The 22,064-nt window shown below is 33.0% G+C and overlaps 1 protein-coding gene across 1 annotated transcript in view; it reads right to left on the reverse strand.

The window, feature by feature from the left end:
- The window catches only part of LOC150100317 (centaurin-gamma-1A-like), a 418,649-nt gene that overhangs the window by 142,611 nt on the left and 253,974 nt on the right, over positions 1-22,064 (reverse strand). Inside the window, exon 6 of the mRNA XM_090402635.1 lies at positions 2,607-2,741. Coding sequence (XP_090258761.1) covers positions 2,607-2,741 — 135 coding nt within the window. The remainder of the gene's footprint in view (positions 1-2,606; positions 2,742-22,064) is intronic.

Below are 22,064 nucleotides of genomic sequence, written 5' to 3' on the forward strand. Positions count from 1 at the left end.
AGTTAACTATATTGCTTGTATAACAGTTGGAAAATTTTACCTATAAAGCACGCGATTTCGCGTGTTGGTGACCAATTCATACGTCCTTTATTTCTTTCTTTCCTTCAGCATGAATTGACTATTCTTGGCAAGTTTCCAAGTGGAGATCTCTAAAGCGTGGGCATACTATATCCTATAGGTTTGTTTTGTGGAGGTCAAAAAAATAACTATGATATGTAATTAATTCCAAATTCCAGTGGACATGGTATCAGAATGGTTTATGTTCGCATTCCTCCCATTTTAGCTATATTAAACTTGCTTGCAACTATACAGCCTCTAGTACATGACTAAATGATCGAGGTGGCTTTTTTTTTTTTTTAATACCAGATTAGTTGATCAAACTTCATTTCTTTCCAGTCTCATTCCCTTTTAAGTACTTTAGTAAACAAAATCAACTAGCTTGAGTTACTTTCACTGCAAATAAAATGAAGCATGTCCTCCCAACCTCTTCCCTGCTAACTTATTTATGGAGAATTTTGAAAAACATGTCCTATCCAGCACCATGCAAACCTACCTTCTAGATGTGTTGAATGGATATTTCTGCAGTTATGCTGCATCCGGACAAGCTTTTTTGTAACATACCACTGGAACAACAAAGATACAGTCTGACCTTTCTAGATGCACCAGTCGCACATCAAATTAATGGATCATTAGGAAATTCCCATTAATACTAAATGCACTGCTTTAGTTCCTTGCCATCAAAATCATCAAAATTTTTTCCAGAAAAAATTTTGATGATTTTCTTTCTTAGAAATGTAGACACTTCATGTTAATTATAATGCCTGCATGATTACTCGGGCACCATACTGGGAGAAAAAATAATAATAATGAAGTGCTTTAATTGTTATATCTAATATGCTGTCATCTCCCTCTCCTAAGAAACCAATAGGAGGCATGCAAACATATCTCACACAAATTTGCTATCCAAATCAAAACAAACTATACTGAAAGAAGTACTGGAATAGCACATTTCAGAGACATCTAATTGCGTACACCTCAAAAATAAGTGGATCCTCCTATGGTCCTGATTGCACTTTACACCATTCTAGGCTTACTCACTGCAAGTTTGTAACAGTCAGATGTTTTGGGGCATCCTTCATTCTTCTTAACCACCAGGCTGTGCACTGTTGTTGGGCTGGCAGTCAACATTCTGGTGAATTTCCAAAGTTGTTTTATTGGGTTGGGATCCAGAAATAGCAGCTGTAGTACAACCCAGTGAACTACCATCTTGAAAACAGATGTGGTGATATGTTTTGTAAAACTGTCACAATGTAGGCAGCATTATTTTATTATCCAGAAGTGCTGCTCTGGATATCTGTTGGCATTAATTATTCGAGACAATACATACAACATAAGGTATTAGTCCACAGCAGAATAAACAGCTCCAGACTGTTACACCTCTGGCATCAAAACTTCACAGCTGGGCAGATGCACTTGGGCATTCCCTGGCCATAACACATCTGTTTGATTAGCAAGTAAGTCTGTATCTCAAGCTTCTGTTGTGTTACAGTGTTCTTTACATCGCTGTGATCTATTCATGATTCAGTTGCTCTTCCACAGAAACCAAAACTCTCGAACTACACAGTGTCCTATTATTAACCCCATTGCTAATCCATGAAGACAATTTGAATCCTGGATCATAGTTGCACTTTTTTTTTTTTTTTTTTTTTTTTTTTTTTTTTTTAAAGTGGTAGCTTTTGGATCTTCATGTGCATTTCTTGGGTAAAGTGACACCTTGATTTCCACTGGCTGATACTTTTGAGAAAGGCAATCTTTTATCAGTGTTGCATACAGAAAGGCCACTGATGTGGTATCTTGTAACAATACTTATTTTGAAATCCACAAGTTCTTCTCCACAGAGAAGACCATTACCTTGTCCAAGTTTTTTTTTATTATATATGGAACACCTTCACCTAGCCATTCACAATTTCACATCCTTTGGCATTATAATGGTGCAAGCCTGAATGACCAAGGTTAGTATATCTACTCTCCAACCAACAAGCAGTGGATTTGAATCCTACCATGGGAATGGATGTTCTGTGAGTGTGTTTAGGTGGTGGATGAATTTTACTGCCTGTGTGAGACCATCATCCTGCTTGTTAAGATGACTGAAAAATGGCTTATATACAAGGAGGAAAAACTACATGTGATGACAAGAATATACACACCCATATTTCATTCTAAAACAGGAAATATCCAGTGCTTATTTCAACATGGTGTATATTTTCCCATACAACATTACTTCAGCCATTCAAGAAGCATATCAGATTCCTTCTTTCTCTTTAAACTGTTACCCATGTCCATACACTACTGTTGTGCTTATAGGATCTGCAACGTTTAGTGTGTTGTTTGGGATAGGGAGGAGTGTTATTTCCAGCATACATATCTATAGTTCTACTTTAGTGATATCTGTCTTATACAGCAGGATAGGCTTCATGTGATGATAGGAATATATACACTGGTATGATTCATTCTAAAGCAGGAAGTGTCCCAGTAGTCCAACATTTCATCAGGGTGTTAAATAAATAGAGTATTACTAAAACAGCATATAGCCCTAGCAAACTTACCATCTTGAAAGACTCTTTCAACATTTAGACCATAAGTGGCACATGTTTCATAATATGAACACCTTTTTAAATCACTAGCTAATTTCCTGGCCCTAGTATCATCAATTACTCTTGGATTATTTTCACTGATGGCATCTACAAAATGAATAAGTATGCTTACTGTTATTTTTTTAGATAACCTTCATTATAAAAGATATAGATCATGCATTTATCAACAATTTACAACAAATGTTAAATTAATCTAAACAGATATAATTTGCTAATGCCTTTTATTCTCCAAAGGAGAATACACTATTTTAGTTTAATTATTAAAATAATTATAAATATTTCCTAAAAGTATTCACATTCTCAGCATAAGCATAGAACAAAAGTTTGCAATATCAACAGAAAAAACCATAAAAAAACAGTTTCACAGCAAGTGCTACATGCTAGAATGATGATATAACAACTGTTAGAATCCTTCACATGCATTAGCCAATATGTGTGAGAATTTTTTTTACACAGTTAAGTATAATTTCCTAAAATTATAAGATACATAGTATTAATACTATGAGTATCTTTAAATGATTCTAAAAAGGTATCTTCGTGGTGTACAGCACTTTCCCCAAAACTGACAATGTCATATGTCAGGTTTTCTGTTCATTTTAAATGTTCCCTACTCATGATAAGTTATGGTATGTTTCACAAAATATTTGCAATCTCTATTAATTAGTTTTCCATTCCTTACCATTTTTAAGGTGCTTTGCCATAATGTATTACACACAGGGATCATCAAAAGATAAATTATTATTTTTAGTAATAACATATACCAATTACATTTAGGTTAACAAATGTTTGAGAATTAATTCCTATATGAGTGATCTCTCCTGTTGGTAATTCAGTTAATAATTGGCGAGTAATATTGTATAATTCTATTCCAGGATTTAAAAAGATGTGTATGTGTAGGATATTAGTCCTTAATTTTCTGGATTTTTTGTCCCTGACCTTTGTTGGTTGAACTTGTGTGAGTGGTGTGAGGTGTGAATTTGATCCTCAAGTCCTTTTTGGTTCTGATGGTGGTTATATAATTCTTGACTGCTGGTGTGTTTGAAAGTAATTAACTCACATGTAGTGAGGATATTTGCAGAAGATACACCAAGCTTTGTTTTGGGATTTCTTGGCTACTGTACATTCTGAATTCCACCACAGTTTCAGGAAAGCTGGAAACCAAGTTGAGGTTTTGAGCTATAGGTCGACAGCTAGTATTACATATTCTCTAACATGATTCATCATTCAATTTCAGGTAAGCATGTGGAAGAAGGTGCTACTTCCAGTGTTTATGAGGGGAAAGAGCATCAATTATCAAACACTGCAAATAGACCTTCACAACCCTCCTTTGATGTTAGTTGTGCACAACCCTACAAAGTATTGGCTATTTAAATCCCCAATTATGGGTATAGAGAATGACAAGGTCACTCTGACTTATATCTGCACTAGGGTGGTAGATAGATATACTATATTTTAATAAGGGATCCTACTGAGAAGTGAATGGCAAATGCCTCTTGTGATAATATTGAGATGGACTTGTTTGGAGGGGGATCTTGTCCACAAGGATAACAATTCTTCCACATGTAGGTCCACTTCCAAACCTGTCTTTGCAGATAACGAAGATAGACTACAATGCAGGATCCTTACTAGGTTTCAAATTCTTCTCTTGTCATCAAAAGCATACTAGCTTATGTTTCTGTAAGAGTCTTGACCACTAGTGTTTTGGCAGAATCTGTGACAACCACTATAATAATTAACAATTATTTATGTGTCTATTTATGTTTTATATATATATATATATATATATATATATATATATATATATATAACAATTATTTATGGATCTGTCTGTCTTTCAGTTTTGTGGGATTTCACTTTTATATCCATCTTGGACTTTCCTTTCTTGAGGAAATTGGGGGAATGGTCAGTAACTGTCTCTTCTTCCTCAGAAAAAATATTCAAGATGTTGAATTCTATTCCATCTAGGATGCCAGGTATTTTAATAGTTTTGAATTCCTCAGTGGGTACAGAAGTAACCATTTTATTAATTAGTCTGGAAACTTTTCCTATATAATATGGCAGTGCTCATTCCATTTAGAGGATTATATAGCTGTGTTGTTTTTGGTGTGTTTTCAGGGAGACCGCATTCATTTTTTTCTTTGATCTGTTCTAATGAGAAGCAGACTAAATCAATAGCATTCAGGGATAGTGTACCTGTAAGAAGGTGAGACAATCATTCATGCTAATATCTCTTTAGATACTTTTTTTGACTATCTTCTCAGCATAAGAGGATTTTCCAATATATGTTCCTATTGTTGTACACTTCATCTTTGCTTTCTGAAAAAGAATGCTCTAATACAGAGATTTCCAACTGGGGGAGAGGAGATTTGGGGGTTTCAGGGATGGAATTGGGACCATAGTGGAGATGGATATATTAGGCACGAATTTTAAATACAAATAAAAAAAAAATCTTAATTTTTATGGCTATTTTGCATATTTTTCTATTTTTCAGATTTTCACTCAAATTTTCCAGAAATAATATATAACAAATAAAAGTTTCTTAATATTTAAAATTTTTTAATTAATAGCTGGAGTTGGTGAATCTTGAATTTTCGCAGAATCTGTTAGACAGAATTAACTGTAGCTTGAATCCATAAATTTGAGATATTAAGATGCTTGAAAGGAAATCTGTAAAAAATTTTAAGTTGTAATCTATAAATTTTATTTAAATACATATTTATTTATCTGTGAAACTGAATATTATTTTCATGGTTTTTAGATTTTTTAATGGTACAATTTTTACACCCAGGAACTGCACAAATATTCACAATTTTTAAAGTGATATACAAACATTTGTTACAAACCAAAACATATTTAGAAAATCTGATGTGTTGCACACACGACCTTCACACTAAAACATGGCCGAATAAGCCCCACCTATAAGTGCAATTATGTCTTTTCAGCTGTCTCTATTAATTGCAAACTGATAACAGCAGAGCTGGCATGGCAATGGTGATGTGCTGAAGTGGTCCGAGTAATGTTAAGATTATCATCGCTCCACTTTCACTTGAAGTATTCTGAGATGTGTATAGTAGTATGCACGTGTATATTTTTTTACTTCTACATTATTTTTGTACATCATTAGTGTTAAAAAAAAGAAGATACGATGATTCATATATTCAATTATGAATTCACATCCATCATCATTAATGGAAAAGAAAGGTCTCAATGTGTTATTTGTAGCTTTGTCAAATGATTCTATGAAATGCAAAATGTTCATTCTCAACACAAGGACAAATGTTTTTTTTTTTTTTTTAATGTCATGGAGAATGCTCTCAAAAAGATGCCGCTGGATTCAACAGGGTATTCCAAGAAATGAACTACAAGGTTACTGAAGCTTTATCGTAGCACTGGAGATAGCAAAGCAGAAAAAAACGTACAATTTACAATTGGAATCTTTAAAGGTACCTCTGGCATAACTATAAATAATAAATTACACAATACCCACAGTAATTAACTTTAATGAAATAAAGGTACACATATTTCATATTGAAATTAACAGTACATCATCAGTGCAGACAAAAAGCAATTCAAAGGAATGGAATACAAAGTACATAAGAGTCAGTGGATTACCAATTAAAAACTGTTGCCGCATGCTAGAAATTAATATTAATAATATTATTAAATAATTCTTAAAAACTATTTCTTTGATGGTTACATAAGATAACCAGTTTTTTAGCCAGTGAAGTTGGTTGATTGGTAGAGCCTCTACTATTAATCACTCACAAAAACTTAATCAAGTTTGAGCGTGGCTAGTAGTTGGAAGGGGATCAATCGTTTGATAGTGTTAACTATCAAACGATAGTGTTAGCTATCAAATTATTATATGCCATCTCCCTCGAGTCTTTGGACTCCCTGGAGATGGCATATAATAATAATAAGATGAAGAAGAATCTCCCAATCTTATGTAACCATCAAAGAAATAGTTTTTAAGAATTATTTAATAATATTTTATTAATATTAATTTCTAGCACTCGGCAACAGTTTTTAATTCGTAATCCACCGGCTGTTATGTACTTTGTATTCCATTCCTTTGAACTGCTTGTTGTCTGCACTGATGATGTAGTTAATTTCAGTACAAAATATTTGTACCTTTATTTCATTAAAGTTAATTATTGTGGTTATCATGTAATTTATTATAATAAATTTAGTTTAATCCTTTATCAAAGTGTGAGCAAACAAAGTTTGCGAGTACTGTATTAAATGTAAGAATGCTATTCCTAATTGGTTTAACAACAAGGTTATACAACAAGTGGCAAGACAGAAGTCAGAACTTAAGGGGATACAAGAAGACTGTTATTTATCACTTATATATATCACATTATGGAGGAAAGTGGCAATCAGCTTTTCACTTTATGCAGATATTATATTATACTCCTAAATAAATCCCGTACTGGTCTTTAAATAAATGGAGTAACTACTCTAACAAATGTGGCATAAAAATCAGTGAGATAAATGATAAGAACAGAAATAAGCAAGATTGTGGAAACATGCACAACATTCTTTGAGGAGAACATATAGAACTGCTTTAAAAACACACGTGCACGCACACACACGTGCACACACACACACACACAGATCCCCATAAGTGAAAGGGTGGAGAACCAGTAAGCACATTGCAAGAAGAAAGAACATTGTAAGCACACATTAGCAAATAAGCACATTGTAAGAAGTGGCTTTCTTCTTATGCTGGAAGCGTAAGAAGAAAGCCACATTACTACACCATAGCAAATATAAATATGAAAGATTGTTCTTGGAATCAGCCTCAGCTCTAAAAAAACTTCCGAAATCTCAACAAATTTGAGTGCATGAGACTGCCCTAAATTTAGGAAGTTTGCATCCTTAGATCATCTGCCCAACAACCAAGGGGGGGCACCTTCAAGACTCTAGGACCAACACCAGTTGCCTTCTTCAGCCTCATTTGCTCATTGTTAGTGATAACATTGCCGAAATATAGGAAGGTATTGATTAAAGTTTTCTAATTAATATTTTAGTATATGTTGTCATTTCCTAAAAATGTTTAAAGTCAAGCACATTAGTACTATGTGTGGAGCATATGAAGATTTTCTCAAAGTTATGCATTGTAGTTGTTTAGGAATACTTCATGAGGAAGGCTGTTCCAGAGAACAGAGGTAGAGAATAAAATAGACAGAGGAGCAGGTTTGGTGTGTTTGTAGTTACACTGAAAACAGATGCTGAGCAGCATTTTCAGTGATGATAGGTTGCCAGTTCAGTGGAGCAGCGAATGGAAGTATCTACAGAACAGACAGTGCTGAAACAATGTATCTCTGAGATAAAGGTTGACAATAATATGTAAGGGAAGTCATCTATTAGCTGAATTGCTCTCCTCTGGACAGCATCAAGAACTTTTATGGAGGTTTTGTTCCACCATCCCAAACACATGAATAGTACTCCAAGGATGGGTGGATTTATACAGAATTAGTAGCTGGGTAGGTAAAAAATAGCATCTTGAGCAAAAGAGAATTCCTAATTTTTTTTTAGATGCTGGGGAAGTTATTGATGTGATGTGTTTATGCCAAGAGAGAGAAGCTGGAGGTAAATGTCAGTCTATGCAGGGAGATCTGATGCTGCCTGGTGATTTGTGTATTACTGAAGTTAACGATAGGTGAGCTGAGACCCCTTTTGAAAGAGAAAAGGAAGACTAAAGGAAGAGATGACCAAATTCAAGGATGTAGATCAATGTTTAAGGCATTTGGTTGAAGATGATATTGAAGTTAGGGGTGTCCAAGCACTGCATGGTTTTTGTTAAATGAACAAGATAAAGGAAGTGTACTTTCATCAACATGCTATGAATAGGATTAGTGGTGACTGAGAGTAAATTTAATTTTGGGTAGAAAAAAGGGTGAATGATAAAACAGAGCCCTGAGGCAGTCCACCATTGATGGCGAAGCTTGAAGAAAGGGAGCAATTCACCATGATATACTGTGAATGATCAGTGAGAAAGCTGACTACCTAATTATGGATGGTGGTAGGCAGATCGGTGGATAACAATTTGCTTAACAGGCCTTGAAGCTAGATGTAATCAAAAGCTGTGAAAAATGTCAAAAGTGACAGCATGTTTCTTGGAAGCTTGCCATAGCACATGGCCAGTGGTGGATGATGTAGACTAAGAGGTCAGCTGTGGACCATGAATGGCATAACTGATACTAGAGATCACTGATTATCTGGTGGATCTCTAGTTAGTGGGGAGTTGACTATTAATAACATTCTCCATTATTTTAGAGAGGATTGAAGTGATGGCAATTGTTTGGTTGTTTGATAGTAGACTTCTATCTCCCTTTTTTGGAATTGGCAGAATATACCACTGTGTTTACATATTGGGATAAGCATGAGCTAAGAATAGAAGATTTCAGAGATGCATGATATAGGACAAACCTGGAGCACCACTGATTCATGGATTTGCCTTGTCATCTATGCAGTAGATGGAGGAAAAAAGTAATGGCAAGAGATGGGCTTTATATGATTACTGTGGTTTTTCTCAGGAGTCATCAGAAGGAGGACTGGTTAAAAAGAAATCAAGAATATTGGAAGACTGAAGATGGTTATCAGTTGAGTAGGTATATGCATGATTTGCATTACAGCTTAAATAACTAAATTTTAGAATTTAGTTATTTAAAGTGCATATTAAATATGGAAATAGCAACAGAATAAGCAAAGCCAGTGTGACAGAGAATCAATTAAATGAATTTATATGGAATAAAAGAAATTAGCCAAAATACTAAACTACCAGTATTACGAGTCAAACCAGTTTAACCTACAAATCTGAGAGTGGGAAAAAATAAAAACGGCATGAAGGTGGTTTGTGTGTTGATTAAAAAAAAAAAAAAGTAATAAAACAGCTGATCAAACATTAGAGGTTACTCTGAAAAATTAAGGAAGAAAAAAGAGGTGTCAATTGCAGGATCATGTGAAAAATGAAGATATTATGAAAGAACTTAATACTATTAACATTCAAGAATATTTGAGTGTGGTTGTTTAAAAAGAATGAAGAGAGGAAAAGGAAATGCTAGCAAAACATGTGTTTGATGCCAGGGTGATAGAAAAAGACTCAGAGAAAGACCAAGACCTAAGTTGGTTGATGCACGTAGATTAGAAAATAATAGCTTAACATGGGAGAAAATTATTAAAAGAAAGAAGTTAGCGATAATGTACACTTAATCATGTAGCACTATCAGAGCAATGTGTACATATCAGGAATATAATATGATAAAAAACTGTTGAATTGCAAAGTTATCCAAAAGTATATCATCCAGATGGAGATAATGTAGTGAGTAGTGTGAGAACAGAAGCAGATGAAAATCATGATGTTTTATACAGTAACAGGGTTAAATAAAAGTTGTGCATAAGAAAGTGTCAGAGAACTGGCAGTGCCTATGACCAGGTTGTTTATTTAAGTCTGAGGAATTTCAATCTCAGGAATCTAATCATTAACTACATTCAAAACATGAATCACACGATATGAGTCATGTAGCAAGATCAAAAGGGAGCGAAAAGTAGGCTAGATAGTTTCATTATATAAAGAGATTTTGATTATAACAGATGTAATGAACTATAGCCAAGTCACCATTCTCCAGGTTGGTGATCAACAAAAACTCAATTAAGGAATGAGTTCAGGAATGCGTTAATAAGAACATGATATTCTATGGTGACAGCATGACTTTTGTGAAGGGGTGGGGGGTCGTATTGCACAAGAGAAAGAAAGACAAGCATATTTAATATATTCAATGTCACATCTTGAGATGTCTCAGAGTTTTCATGACAGGAGCTTGTTTTTTTTTGTGTGTTTTTTTTAAGGAATGAGGGAGAAATATCAGTTAAGAATGCAATGTATAAATATGAGTTTTCAATGATACAGAATCTAATCATCCTGATAAAAATTGGAAAAGCATTTTCTTATAGAAAATTTGAACTCATGACTTTCCAGTACTGATAATTCTGAAAGATGCAAAGCTGATTTTTATACAAGAAATTACCCGACAGTCTTTCTTTATATGGTAGTTGACTAATCCTTAAGATTTTTTTTTTTTTTGACAAAAATTACTTTTACCAGATTTGCATCAGTCCAATTATAATATCTGTAATACAAATCACAGTAGAAGTTTTAAAGGAATGTGTGCTACACATATTGTTAAAGATGGTTAGCACATATGTAGAAAAATACAGAATTTATTAAGACTCCACTATATTTCATCCAGGGTGGCATGAAGAAAGAGAGAAGAAATAATTATTTTCTAATTACATTCAAAGCACGAATCACAAGATATGAGTCATGTAGCATTATGCTTGCTAGCTCATATCTTGGTTACAGCAGAGTTGACAGGAAAATGCACTAATGAACAAGTTGGAAGAACCTGTAACTAAAAATTAAATAACCTAAGTAATATTAAAATCAATCTGAACTTATCTTCTCTGATAATGTCCATTCATACTGGATGAAATATATAGAGTGTTAAATAAGTTCTATATTTTTCTACGTGTGTTAAGCATTTGAAAATACAAAACATATTGTTCCATCCATGCAATGTTTTCTTCAGAAACAGCAAGCATAAATGGAGAGCAATAGAGTCATGTTGACTGTGCTTATCTCCCTTCTTTTCTGTGGTATGATTTTTATAATTTCAAAACCACGGTAATTTTGAAATATCACAATAGGGTTATAATAATGGGTATGCGACATGAAATGCTACTTGGATTTAATACCATTGAAAAAAGGAACTCAAGAGATGTTTTTCTTTTAAATATCATCCTGACATGCTGCAGTTAGTTTCATCATCTAACTCAGTGGTTCTTAACCTTTTCGAAGTCACGGAACCCTTTTCATTATAAGAAAAATTTGGGGAACACCAAAAGCATTAGGGTTATAAAGCTAACAATAAAAATATGCATGGAGTTGCCTTTTATAAAAATGGAACTTATTTTAATGTGATACTTGAGCTTGTCTGCATTTGTAGATTTCGGCAATATCAGATCCAATATGTGATATAGCTACCCTCATCTCTTTGTCCATATTAGCAAGTCTTTCATGCTTTTTAGTTTTTATATTGGTTAATATTGAGAAACCGAGCTCACAATTATGTTGAAATTTGTAACAAAATTTTCAGTGCCCTTGTGGAAAGAGCTGGGTATTGGGCTTGGACAAAAATCCAAAATTCCTCAAGAGTTATTTCAGAGAATTTCATTTTTAGAGTACAATCCATTGATATAGGTAACTTGTTCTTGTCCTTGTTCTTTTTGTTCTTCTTGTAACGAAAATTCACAACTCGATGTATTAACTGTGCTAAATGGATTTCGTTTCCAGTCATAACTATGTGTATTTTAAGGAAGGAAAGTAACATGAAATCTTTTCTTCCAATATTGTTAAATTTTTACACATTAAAAATGGTACCTATAAATGATATTCTATTGGTTTAGAAGTCGACGCGCACAGCAGCCTTCAGTTGTTAGGGATCAGAGTAGCCAATTACACTCAGAACTGTCATGTGACATCTTTTACTGGCAGAGAACACTTGTAACACATCACACACACCTGTCTGAATTGGTTAGTACTGAAACTATAGATTTTATTTTTTTTACAAAAACACCTATCAAAAATGTTCGTAAGGAGATAGTGGCACTCCTTTTGAGAACCAGTGATCCACTTCCTGTCCAGCATCTAGGACAACATTGAATTGTGTATGCAGATAAAGTGATTGTACAATAATTCTTTTATTTCTGTTGCATCTTTGCCTTCTTATCACCTGAGTTTACCAAGAATGGAATTGCAGCTGTTCATTTGCTAGATGATAAAAATTACTTTGGAGAATGAAATGCATCCCATAATAATTAGGTGCTTCTTTGTTTTTTCATTGTTAGCTTGTGGGGTGAGTGGAGGGCTTAAATCTACTGCTATTAAGGCTATACATAGTTGTGTTGATGTGACAGTTTAGTGCAGGTCCAGTTTGATACATGACTAAAATTTCACGTTATCCACTTTTATTTTTTCCCTTCTAAACACTACAGCAGCATTCCATGTCGTTTGAAAGTCCTTTTATAGTAATGTAACTAATGCTTAGTATAAATAACATGTAGCATGTTATTTATACTTTTGCCATCTAGCAAGTAAAAAGAATAATAATCATGATTAGATGAAGAAAAATCACGCAATCACTCTGCCAGTATATACATATTTCACATGGAAACAATGTCGTTCCAGATGTTGGAGAGCAACTAGATCACTGGTTCTCAATGGGAGTACCACCATCCCTTTAGAGGCATTTTCTAGTAAGTGTTTTGATATAAAAAAAAATAATAATAATAATAAAAAATAGAGTTTGAATACTAACCAAACCAACAATTTCAGCAATGCGTGTTGGGTAGCCCAGTGCTGAGTTAGATGGTGAAACTAATTGGCAACATGTTATGATATTTAAAAGAGAAACACGTATCTGAGTTCCTTTTAAATGAAAAACAGTGTTCACTTCTTATATCTGGAATTCATTTGACAATTTGCACACACCAGAAACAAACAAAAACAATGCTAATCCTGCACTGAATGAACATTTTGGATGCGGATAAAATTCCAAAGTGTTTCCAAAATAGATGGTGTCACATCACTGTCAATGCCAGGTTATTTTGCACCCTAGGCAAAGTTTACAAGTGCATCCCTTATTTCATAAACTAAAATATTTCTAATTGACATTAAACAAAATAAAAATTGTCTTTCAGGTTAAATTAATAGGGCTTTTTTTATTTTCTTTTTTTAATTCATTTGAAAATTCTCTGTTATAATTCATTTACAAAAAAAAAGTTATAAAATACCGAAATTTAATATTTTAAAATGTTAACATTTTAAAATATTTATCTTAACTGAATTTTAAATAGCAGTAAGTTCAAATCATTTAGGTAAGGAACAAAAAAGAACCAAGAGTTAAATAGTAAAATAGTGTGATGTGTGAGGGATAAGGAAAAAGAATCGATACGTAAATCATATATCACTATTTTAATTTTGATATTTTAGTAAAGTATGAATAACGCATAGCTTGAAGTTTTGCACCCCTTCATGGCTTGCACCCTAGGTGGTTGCCTAAATGGTAGTGCTGGCCCTGTGTAGCATATTTCATTAAATGTCATCCAGAGAAGAGTTATTGTGGTGTGTTATTTTAAATAATTTTGCTAATTTTTCTACTACAAAAATTAGCAAAATTAGCAAAAGTAGAAAAAAAAGTAGAAAAATTAGCAAAAATAATTTTGCTAATTTTTCTACTACAACTGATTCTGTTTTAATGAAAACGGGGGGGGGGGTTACAAAATTTAGTAAAGATTATATTAGAGATTTATGGAATAAATTATTATTATCTGGAAATAAATAACTTTGATAATAATAAAATTCTACTTTTTGACCTTTACTTCTTCAGGAAGGTGTACATAATTTGCATGATGTGTACATAAAATATATACGGTAACCCTAGCAAGTTTTTTTATAATACCAGTCCCTATCTTGACTTTGTTTATATTCCCCCCCCCCCCCCTTTCCCTTTTTTATCACAGAAAAACAGTAACAAATGGTGAGGAGTTTGCAACCATTGAAAGTATTTCGTTAGCATAAAACAGAAGTTCTGATATAAAAGACATGGCAGGAAGAAAAAAATGCAAGCATCTCTTTGGCAAGTGTGTCAATCCATATTAATATAGTTTTCTCCTAAACGAGACAACTGTGAACAAGATGAGCATATTATGTTATTGAATGTCTATTAATTTCATGTGAATTCCACTCATAACATATCTGTTATGAGTGGAGTATTATGTTATATAATGATAAATTTACCTCTATCTGCTCTATGCATCGTATGTGATTCATTGTATGTGCTATACTCTGATAGTTGTGCATCATGTGGGCACAAGATAGGCAAAAGGATTAATGCGAGAAACTTAGTAATTAGATATGCAATAGATATCATTGTTGTCATTCTAGTTTTTCTCTAGCGATCACATTTTGATGTGTGCATGACAAAATGTTTTTTGTCATGTGCTTTTCAATTTCTTTTTTTTGCAAAGTAAAATCAGGGGTGTGAGTTATATGCGAGGACCAGTTATATTCCAGTAAATACGGCAAGTTATTTTTATAGTTATGTGAAATGTATTATCAATATTCAGATTATGAAGTGTTGTCTGCACGTGGTTAGATCTCAACTACGTTAATTTCAACTCGGTTAACAGTGATAGATAAGGGTGAAACTGATGTACTGAAGTAAACAAACAAAAAAAATAAACGCATTCCTTGAGTGTTCCTAAAATTTTGTAATATTGTAAAAAGTATGTACATGTTTAACTTGTACATACAAGTTTTGTTAATTCATGGGATAAAAATATTTAATATTATTTACTTATTCGACAGGCAAAGCCTAACCTATAATGTCCATGCCAAGAAAGTATCCCTCTGGGTGTCAAAAAAGGAAATCAGCAGAAAAGAAAAAAGAAGAAAAGCAAAATCTCAAAAAGTCACAAGCAGATTTGTTTTCATGGCTACAAAATAAATCTGACAACAAAATTGCTATGACTTAAGCAGTTGCGATTCAAACTTCAACTGAAAAAGAAAACTCCAAACAAGCTACACAACTTTTCAATGAAAATGTAGAAACTGTGGGATACAGCAAATAACGACGGTGATCAAGTGAATATATATGATCCAGGTCTGTGGCCAAATATTATAACTGATAAATTTCGATTTTTTTGTGTTAAAACCAGACCTAAACAACATCAAGACGCATTCGTTAAGAATCTTGAAGGTAGATAATTTTCTAGATCGTACTATTTAAAAAAAAAAGCCAAATGGTGAAACTCAGCTTCGCAGCTGGTTAGTTTACTCAAAAGCTCAAGACTCAGTATTTTGCTTTTGTTGTGTATTATTTTCCAAAAGAAGAGGAAAAGATCAATTAACACGATTTATATATGGTTTTAATAAATGGAGAAAACTGTCATCTGTAATTCGAGATCATGAGCTTTCTGTTGGTCACTTTGATTCTTTTATTGCTTGGCAAGAATTATTAAAAAGGCTTAATTTATGTTCGATTGTTGACAGAACAAATCAAATTAATATAAATAAAGAAACAGAACGTCTAAAATTACTATTCCAAAGAATTGTAGATGTAATTCTATTTTTAGCAAGTAATAATCTGTCATTTCAAGGATCCCATGAAACAATACAAACGCCGAATAATGGAAAATTTTTAAGTTTAATAGAATTATTAAGTAAATATGATCCTGTGCTAATGGATCATGTAAACAGAATTAAAAATACTAAAAAAAGAATTGTGCATCATTTGGTGTATAGATTTCAAGAGGAAATTATTGCTGCATTTAATCAATATCCATATGCAGTATCCAAATGGATTGTACTCCTGATATTTCTCACAAGGAACAAACTTCAATAATTATTAGATATGTAAATTTTGTAGACAAAAAATTAATTATAAATTAATCATTTATAGGATTTATTGAAGTAACTGATGTAACTGGTGAAGGACTAGCAAATTCGCTTTTAAAAAGAATAGGTGAGCTTGATTTAGGTATTATGAATTGTAGAGGGCAAGCTACGATAACGGTAGCAATATGAAGGGAACATATAAAATCGTACAATCTAGAATAATTAGTTTAAACCCGCATGCAATTTATGTACCTTGCTTATCACATTCTTTTAATTTGATAATTTGTGATGCTGCTTCCAGTAGTATATATTGTAAAAAAAATTTACGGAATATTGCAACGTTTATGCAGCATATTTTCTGCATCTACAAAAAGATGGGAAATTATACAAAAGTATTTAAATATTACGCTTAAACCATTATGTGATACTCGATGGGAAGCCAAAATAGATGCAGTCAAAGCAGTGTATATACAGTTTGAACAAACTTATAATGCCTTAGAAGAATTTATTGTTGCAATTAACGATAACACAGCCGTATCCGAAGCTAAAAGTTTACTAGATTCATTACAAGAAATGTCATTTATTTTAAGCTTATTGGTGTGGTTTACAATATTGTCAAAAATTACTAGTATCAACAAACTATTTCAAGCAAAAACAATTGTTCTTGACTCTGCTTTTAATTTAGTGAATAAAATTAAAAATGAAATCCAAAATTTAAGATGAAAATTTAACATATTTTTAGACTACGCAAAAATGATAGCACGAAACTTGAATATTTACAAATCCTGGAAAAAAAAAAAAGATTATTTTCCGAACTAGCAAAAGATGAAGTTTTACTAAACCCGGTAGAGGAATTAAAGAGGATGTCACTTTTTTCAACGTTGTGATTGATACTGTTATTGTACAATTAGATGAGAGATTTAAAAATATACCCAATGTTATTTCTTATTTTAAATTAATCACTGATATAAAAACATTGGAAAAAAATGCACTAGAAAACCGCTCAAGGGATTTTGTAAAATTTTATAGTAAAGATGTAAATGAAGACTTAATCCAGGAAATTGATTTGTTACAAGAATTCTACATCTTGGACCAAAAAAAAAAAAAATGTAAATAACGCGCAAGACATATTGCGATATATATTAAACAATAGTAATAATGAACTATTTCCAAATGTGCTAACTGTATTGAAAATTTTCTTTACGTTACCAGTTACCATAGCAGGTGCAGAGTGTTCTTTTAGCAAATTAAAATTGATAAAGAATTATCTTCGGTCAAGTATGTGCGAAGAACGCTTAAATGCACTTGCTATATTAAGCATCGAAAAGGAAATTGCCAAAAATTGTAATTTTTCGGAAATGATTAATGACATAGCAAAAAAAAAAAAAAAAAAAAATCGCATATTTAAAGAAATACATATTAAGCAATATACGTGTTAGTAAAACTAGGCCTCTAAATAGTAAACCTATTTATTTTTTTATGTGCGCTAGTTGGTGAGCCAGGTTACTTTTGTTTTGTGTTCAGTAAATGTTATGTTAACCTGTTATATTTCGAATGTTTTTTTTTGTTGTTTTTTTTTTGTTTTCTTGTGCCAAAATCATTTGCAGGTAAGAGATTTTACAATACGTTTATTTCGAATCCTTTAATTTTTACTTTTGAAAAATATTTTAGGGCCCCAAAAAGGTTTCTTGCACCAGAGAAGGTCGGCCCTGCTTGAGGTCATCAAATCTGTGTCAGCGCTTCAGAAAGAAAAATCGAACGAAGCTAAATCCAGAAAATGTGCAAGCTGTGTGTGTTTTTGGTATTTATCTGTTAACATTTTTTTTTTCCCCATTGAAGTTAGCACGAAACTTTGCTGAAGAAACACTGAACCGAGGAATTCCAAATTCTCCTACTTTGATGCATACAGTTAAATATCAGATATACCGAACTAAATTGTACATTTTTTTTTTTTTTAACATCGTTTCGTCATTTCTCAGAGTTGGTCAAATACCAAAGCACAGGTCACTTTCGATTAAGCATATTCCCTCCTGAAATCAATTGAAGCATGCCAAGACTTCTATCATTATAGCAGTATTACATGCCACTTTCATTAAATCATATCACTTAGCCTTTCTGTCTATTTTCAAACAAATATTGAATACAAACATCGTGAAAATCGCAACAGAATAAAAACGTGTGAAATTAAACTCCAGAAGTCACGGCCAACTATCACTGAGTACGTAACAGAATATATTAAACAGCCGAGTTTCACTACTCGACGATTAATCCTCAACAAGACATTTAAGGAATCTTCAGTATAGATTAATTTAGTACGAGTGTGCAACGAATGTTTAAATATGAAACAATAAATAAATCTATACAAGGTAATCAAGATAACTAGAATTCGCAACTTCAAGTAGTTTCTTAAAAAAAAAAAAAAAAAAAATACACGACCGATAATCACATGAACTGATAAATTCATTAATCTGTAACTTTTAAAGACTTATTTGCGGAACGAATTTGAATAAGGCATCTCATATTAAATTTCTAATTAAGTGTCGTATAATTCAGGATATACTCCATTCGTTGAGCCTCCGTTTTGAATTTCGTTCGCGAGTAAACTAACAACTGCAAAAAATGAATCAATCAATAAATAAAATAAAAACTCATATAAAGACTAAAATATTAATATTAAAATTATAATACTAATAAAATTAAACGATGTATTTCGCTTATGTAGATTGGCGTTCAACCAACTAGTGGCAAATTGGATTCTCTAATGAGAGAATTTTTTGCACCACACTAGAAAAACTGTAGCCACCACAATTTCTGATATTATAAAAAAGTAGTCACAAACGGAACTGCTTTCGAATTTTTCTCCCTACAATTATACGAGACATGTTTAAGGTTGAGAAATTTTTGAAGTTTTGTGTTGCATACGATTTCCCCTCTCCTAGGTGTGACCTATATGTTAAAAAAAAAAAAAAGTGGTATTATCATGTTTTAAAAATGCATAATACCATTCAAACACTTCCTCTTCCTGGTGATGCCATTCCTCTTGACAGAACTATTGTTTAGTCTAAATTATAGTCAAAGTAACCCTGTGGCCAACATATGACTGTTAATTGCGTTTGTTCTTCGACTGGTTTTTCTGCTTTACAAGATCAAGGCCGGATTTAAAGTTATTGTGACCCTAAGCTATAACTTCGAAGAGGTCCCCTTTTAATGTGACGCCCTGAGCCGCAGCTTGTCTAACTTATGCATAAATCCAGCCCTATACGAAAAAGAAACTCCAGTTTCTAGAAGAAGGAGAACCCTATTACTTCCGGGGGTTGGCGAGAACTCGTGGTGTTTACTGAAGATCTCTTGCTATGGTTCGGATCTATTCCGGTGATGTCACTTTAATGAATTGATCATTACAGTTTAGCCTTTATCTTTTCAAAATCATGTGTTGCACTGGTGGATGAGTTACTCTAAGTTGTTATTACCTATTTGTCTTGTTATATGTCTATAATATTTTAAAATTTCTAGTCCATTTTCTAAAGGATTCTTGCGTTGATATCAAGATCGTTAAGGATACTTGGGTTTGTTCTTTCCTTTCAGGAGAATATAATTTTATTCTCCACTATCTCATCTCGAATCGCTCAATCTTATGATATGATAAACTAACATGTGTAGGTCAGATTTTTATCTCCGAAAAGCCAATGTAACACTCTTGAACAAGTAGTAACTTATTTCTAAGGGCACTTGAACTGCTGCTCCATGTAATCATCCCCAACGAAGCCAGGGAACAAAGACTCCGTTTACTTTTCTTATTATCAGAGAATGTTACACTAGAAACACAAAGATTATAACTAAAATAAGAGTATTATCTACTTCTGAGCACTTATTGTTCTCAGCAGAGAAAATCACAATAAGAAAAAAATGTCAAAAATAATTAAACCCAATAACTCCAAACCTCGCGTGCAAAAATAAAATAAAAACACTTGTTCAGTTCTAAAATTATGATAAATAAATAACTTTCTATATCACGCAATACGACTGTATTGAAACATCAAATTAAAACTACAGCACAAGCAAAGCCGTACTTACGATAAGGTATAGTTGCGATTATTCGATATTCCATGTTAGCTAACGCTAGACAGAACTTATAACGTACAAGTTTAATATTACCAGTATCTTAAGTGAGAACAACAATTTTCCTTATTGCTAATTGTAAAAGCAAGTCTCACTGGGAATTACAGATGTTGAAATTCGATTGGATAATCCGTTGATATCAATGGAACCTGTGTGTCCCGATTAACACTTTTTAATTTTTACACGTTCACTCCAAGTTCCAGTCTAGCTTCGGTAATAGTCGTGAGCTGTTCCCCCCCCCCTTTCCATTCCACATGACGTGTAATGAGTAGTTGTTTCTGCGCAGCGAAAACACGAAACCAAAGATATGCACATGCTTCAATATGTGTGTATGTGTGTGGGTGTGCGCGCGCGCTCACACACACACACACATCTTTTGCATGGTGCTTTTTCTTCTGTTTTCGGTTATCCCACAAGTTAACAGCGACTCTACTATTAATTTTCTGAAACTGGCAAGTAAAATAACAGGATAAATTAGTCTCCGATAATTATAACTCCGTACGAGTGAAATTTGGCAAGGTTTAAGTTTTCTTCTCATAGATCAAGCAAACCAAATCTCGAGTAGCAAAATTTGTAATGTTAATTACATTATTGCATTCTAGGAACATTTTTAGAACACCTTCCAGTTACTCATGTTTCAGTTAAGAACAGTGGCGGCTCGTGGCTTGAAATCGTGGGGGAGTGCTGCAACTTTCGAAATATACATACACACTGTAAGTACAGTGTATACGTGTTTGGATAAAATATCAAAATTATCGTAAAAATTAAAAAAAAAAAAAATTAAACATGAAAAATATTGTTTATTATCGATAAAATTATACAGTTTAGTATAATTCAAAATTGCTTAAAAATAAAATCCATTCCTTTAATTGTAATTAAAGGAATGGATTTACAATTTTTGGACATTACAATTAAATCCTTTAATTGTAATGTTCAAATATTTAAAGAGACGGAGTAAACACGATAAGCACTACGAACACTCTACTAGTGGCGCAAACTGCATATAAACAACAGTGGAACTGCGCGACGGACAGTGCCGCATTAAGCTAATAGCTCGCATCTCACTATGACGTGCATATGCTTGCGCGCGTAGAAATATGACATGTGGTAAACAGTGCTGGTAGCGTCCTTCGCCCTCCTAAGTGCTACAAGATGGATTTTTATTATTGTTTATACAAAATAAGAGAATTGTATAGGATTGTTGATGATAAAATTAAATATTACAAGCAAATATAAATAAATTAATAAATATATTGATATATCGAGAAAAATTGGGGTGCTGCAATTCCGTAGTACCTATGCACGAGCCGCCCCTGGTCTGGAAACAATTAAAGCTTGGAATAGTGGTTACAGAAGAAAATTTAATAAGTAAAAACCGGCCCTTAGTACGAATTTTCATAGCAGTGATTTTTTGTGTTTCTAATTCGATCTTTTCCTATCAACGCCTATTTTTTGTACGGACATGCCTGATTAAAAAAAAAAAAAAATCTTTTCAGCGGGCATGTGCTAGTAAGCTCATCCAGGCTTGCGAGAGACCACTGTTAGTTGTGGTTTCTTCACCGAGCTTATTGTTAAATTAACTGACAGCATGTAAATACGTTTATCGATAAAAAGACGCAAAGAACGGCACTAATACAGTATAACAAAAGTGCCACTTGTCTCCGCCGTCCGAGCACACAATAGCTAAAGACAAGATTATCTCCACATATCTGATAAATCACTAAATTCCATCAATAAACTTCAAGTTGTGAAAAGTGAAACAAACTAAAATGCTCAGGGTATAAATTACTTAAATTGTTTACCACATGTTTATGAGTCAGGTTCTCAGA

The sequence above is a fragment of the Typopeltis vanoorti genome, chromosome 13, assembly GCF_054136105.1.
Source record: "Typopeltis vanoorti isolate ZY-2024b chromosome 13, IOZ_Tvanoo_1.0, whole genome shotgun sequence".
Taxonomy (NCBI): Eukaryota; Metazoa; Arthropoda; class Arachnida; order Uropygi; family Thelyphonidae; genus Typopeltis; species Typopeltis vanoorti.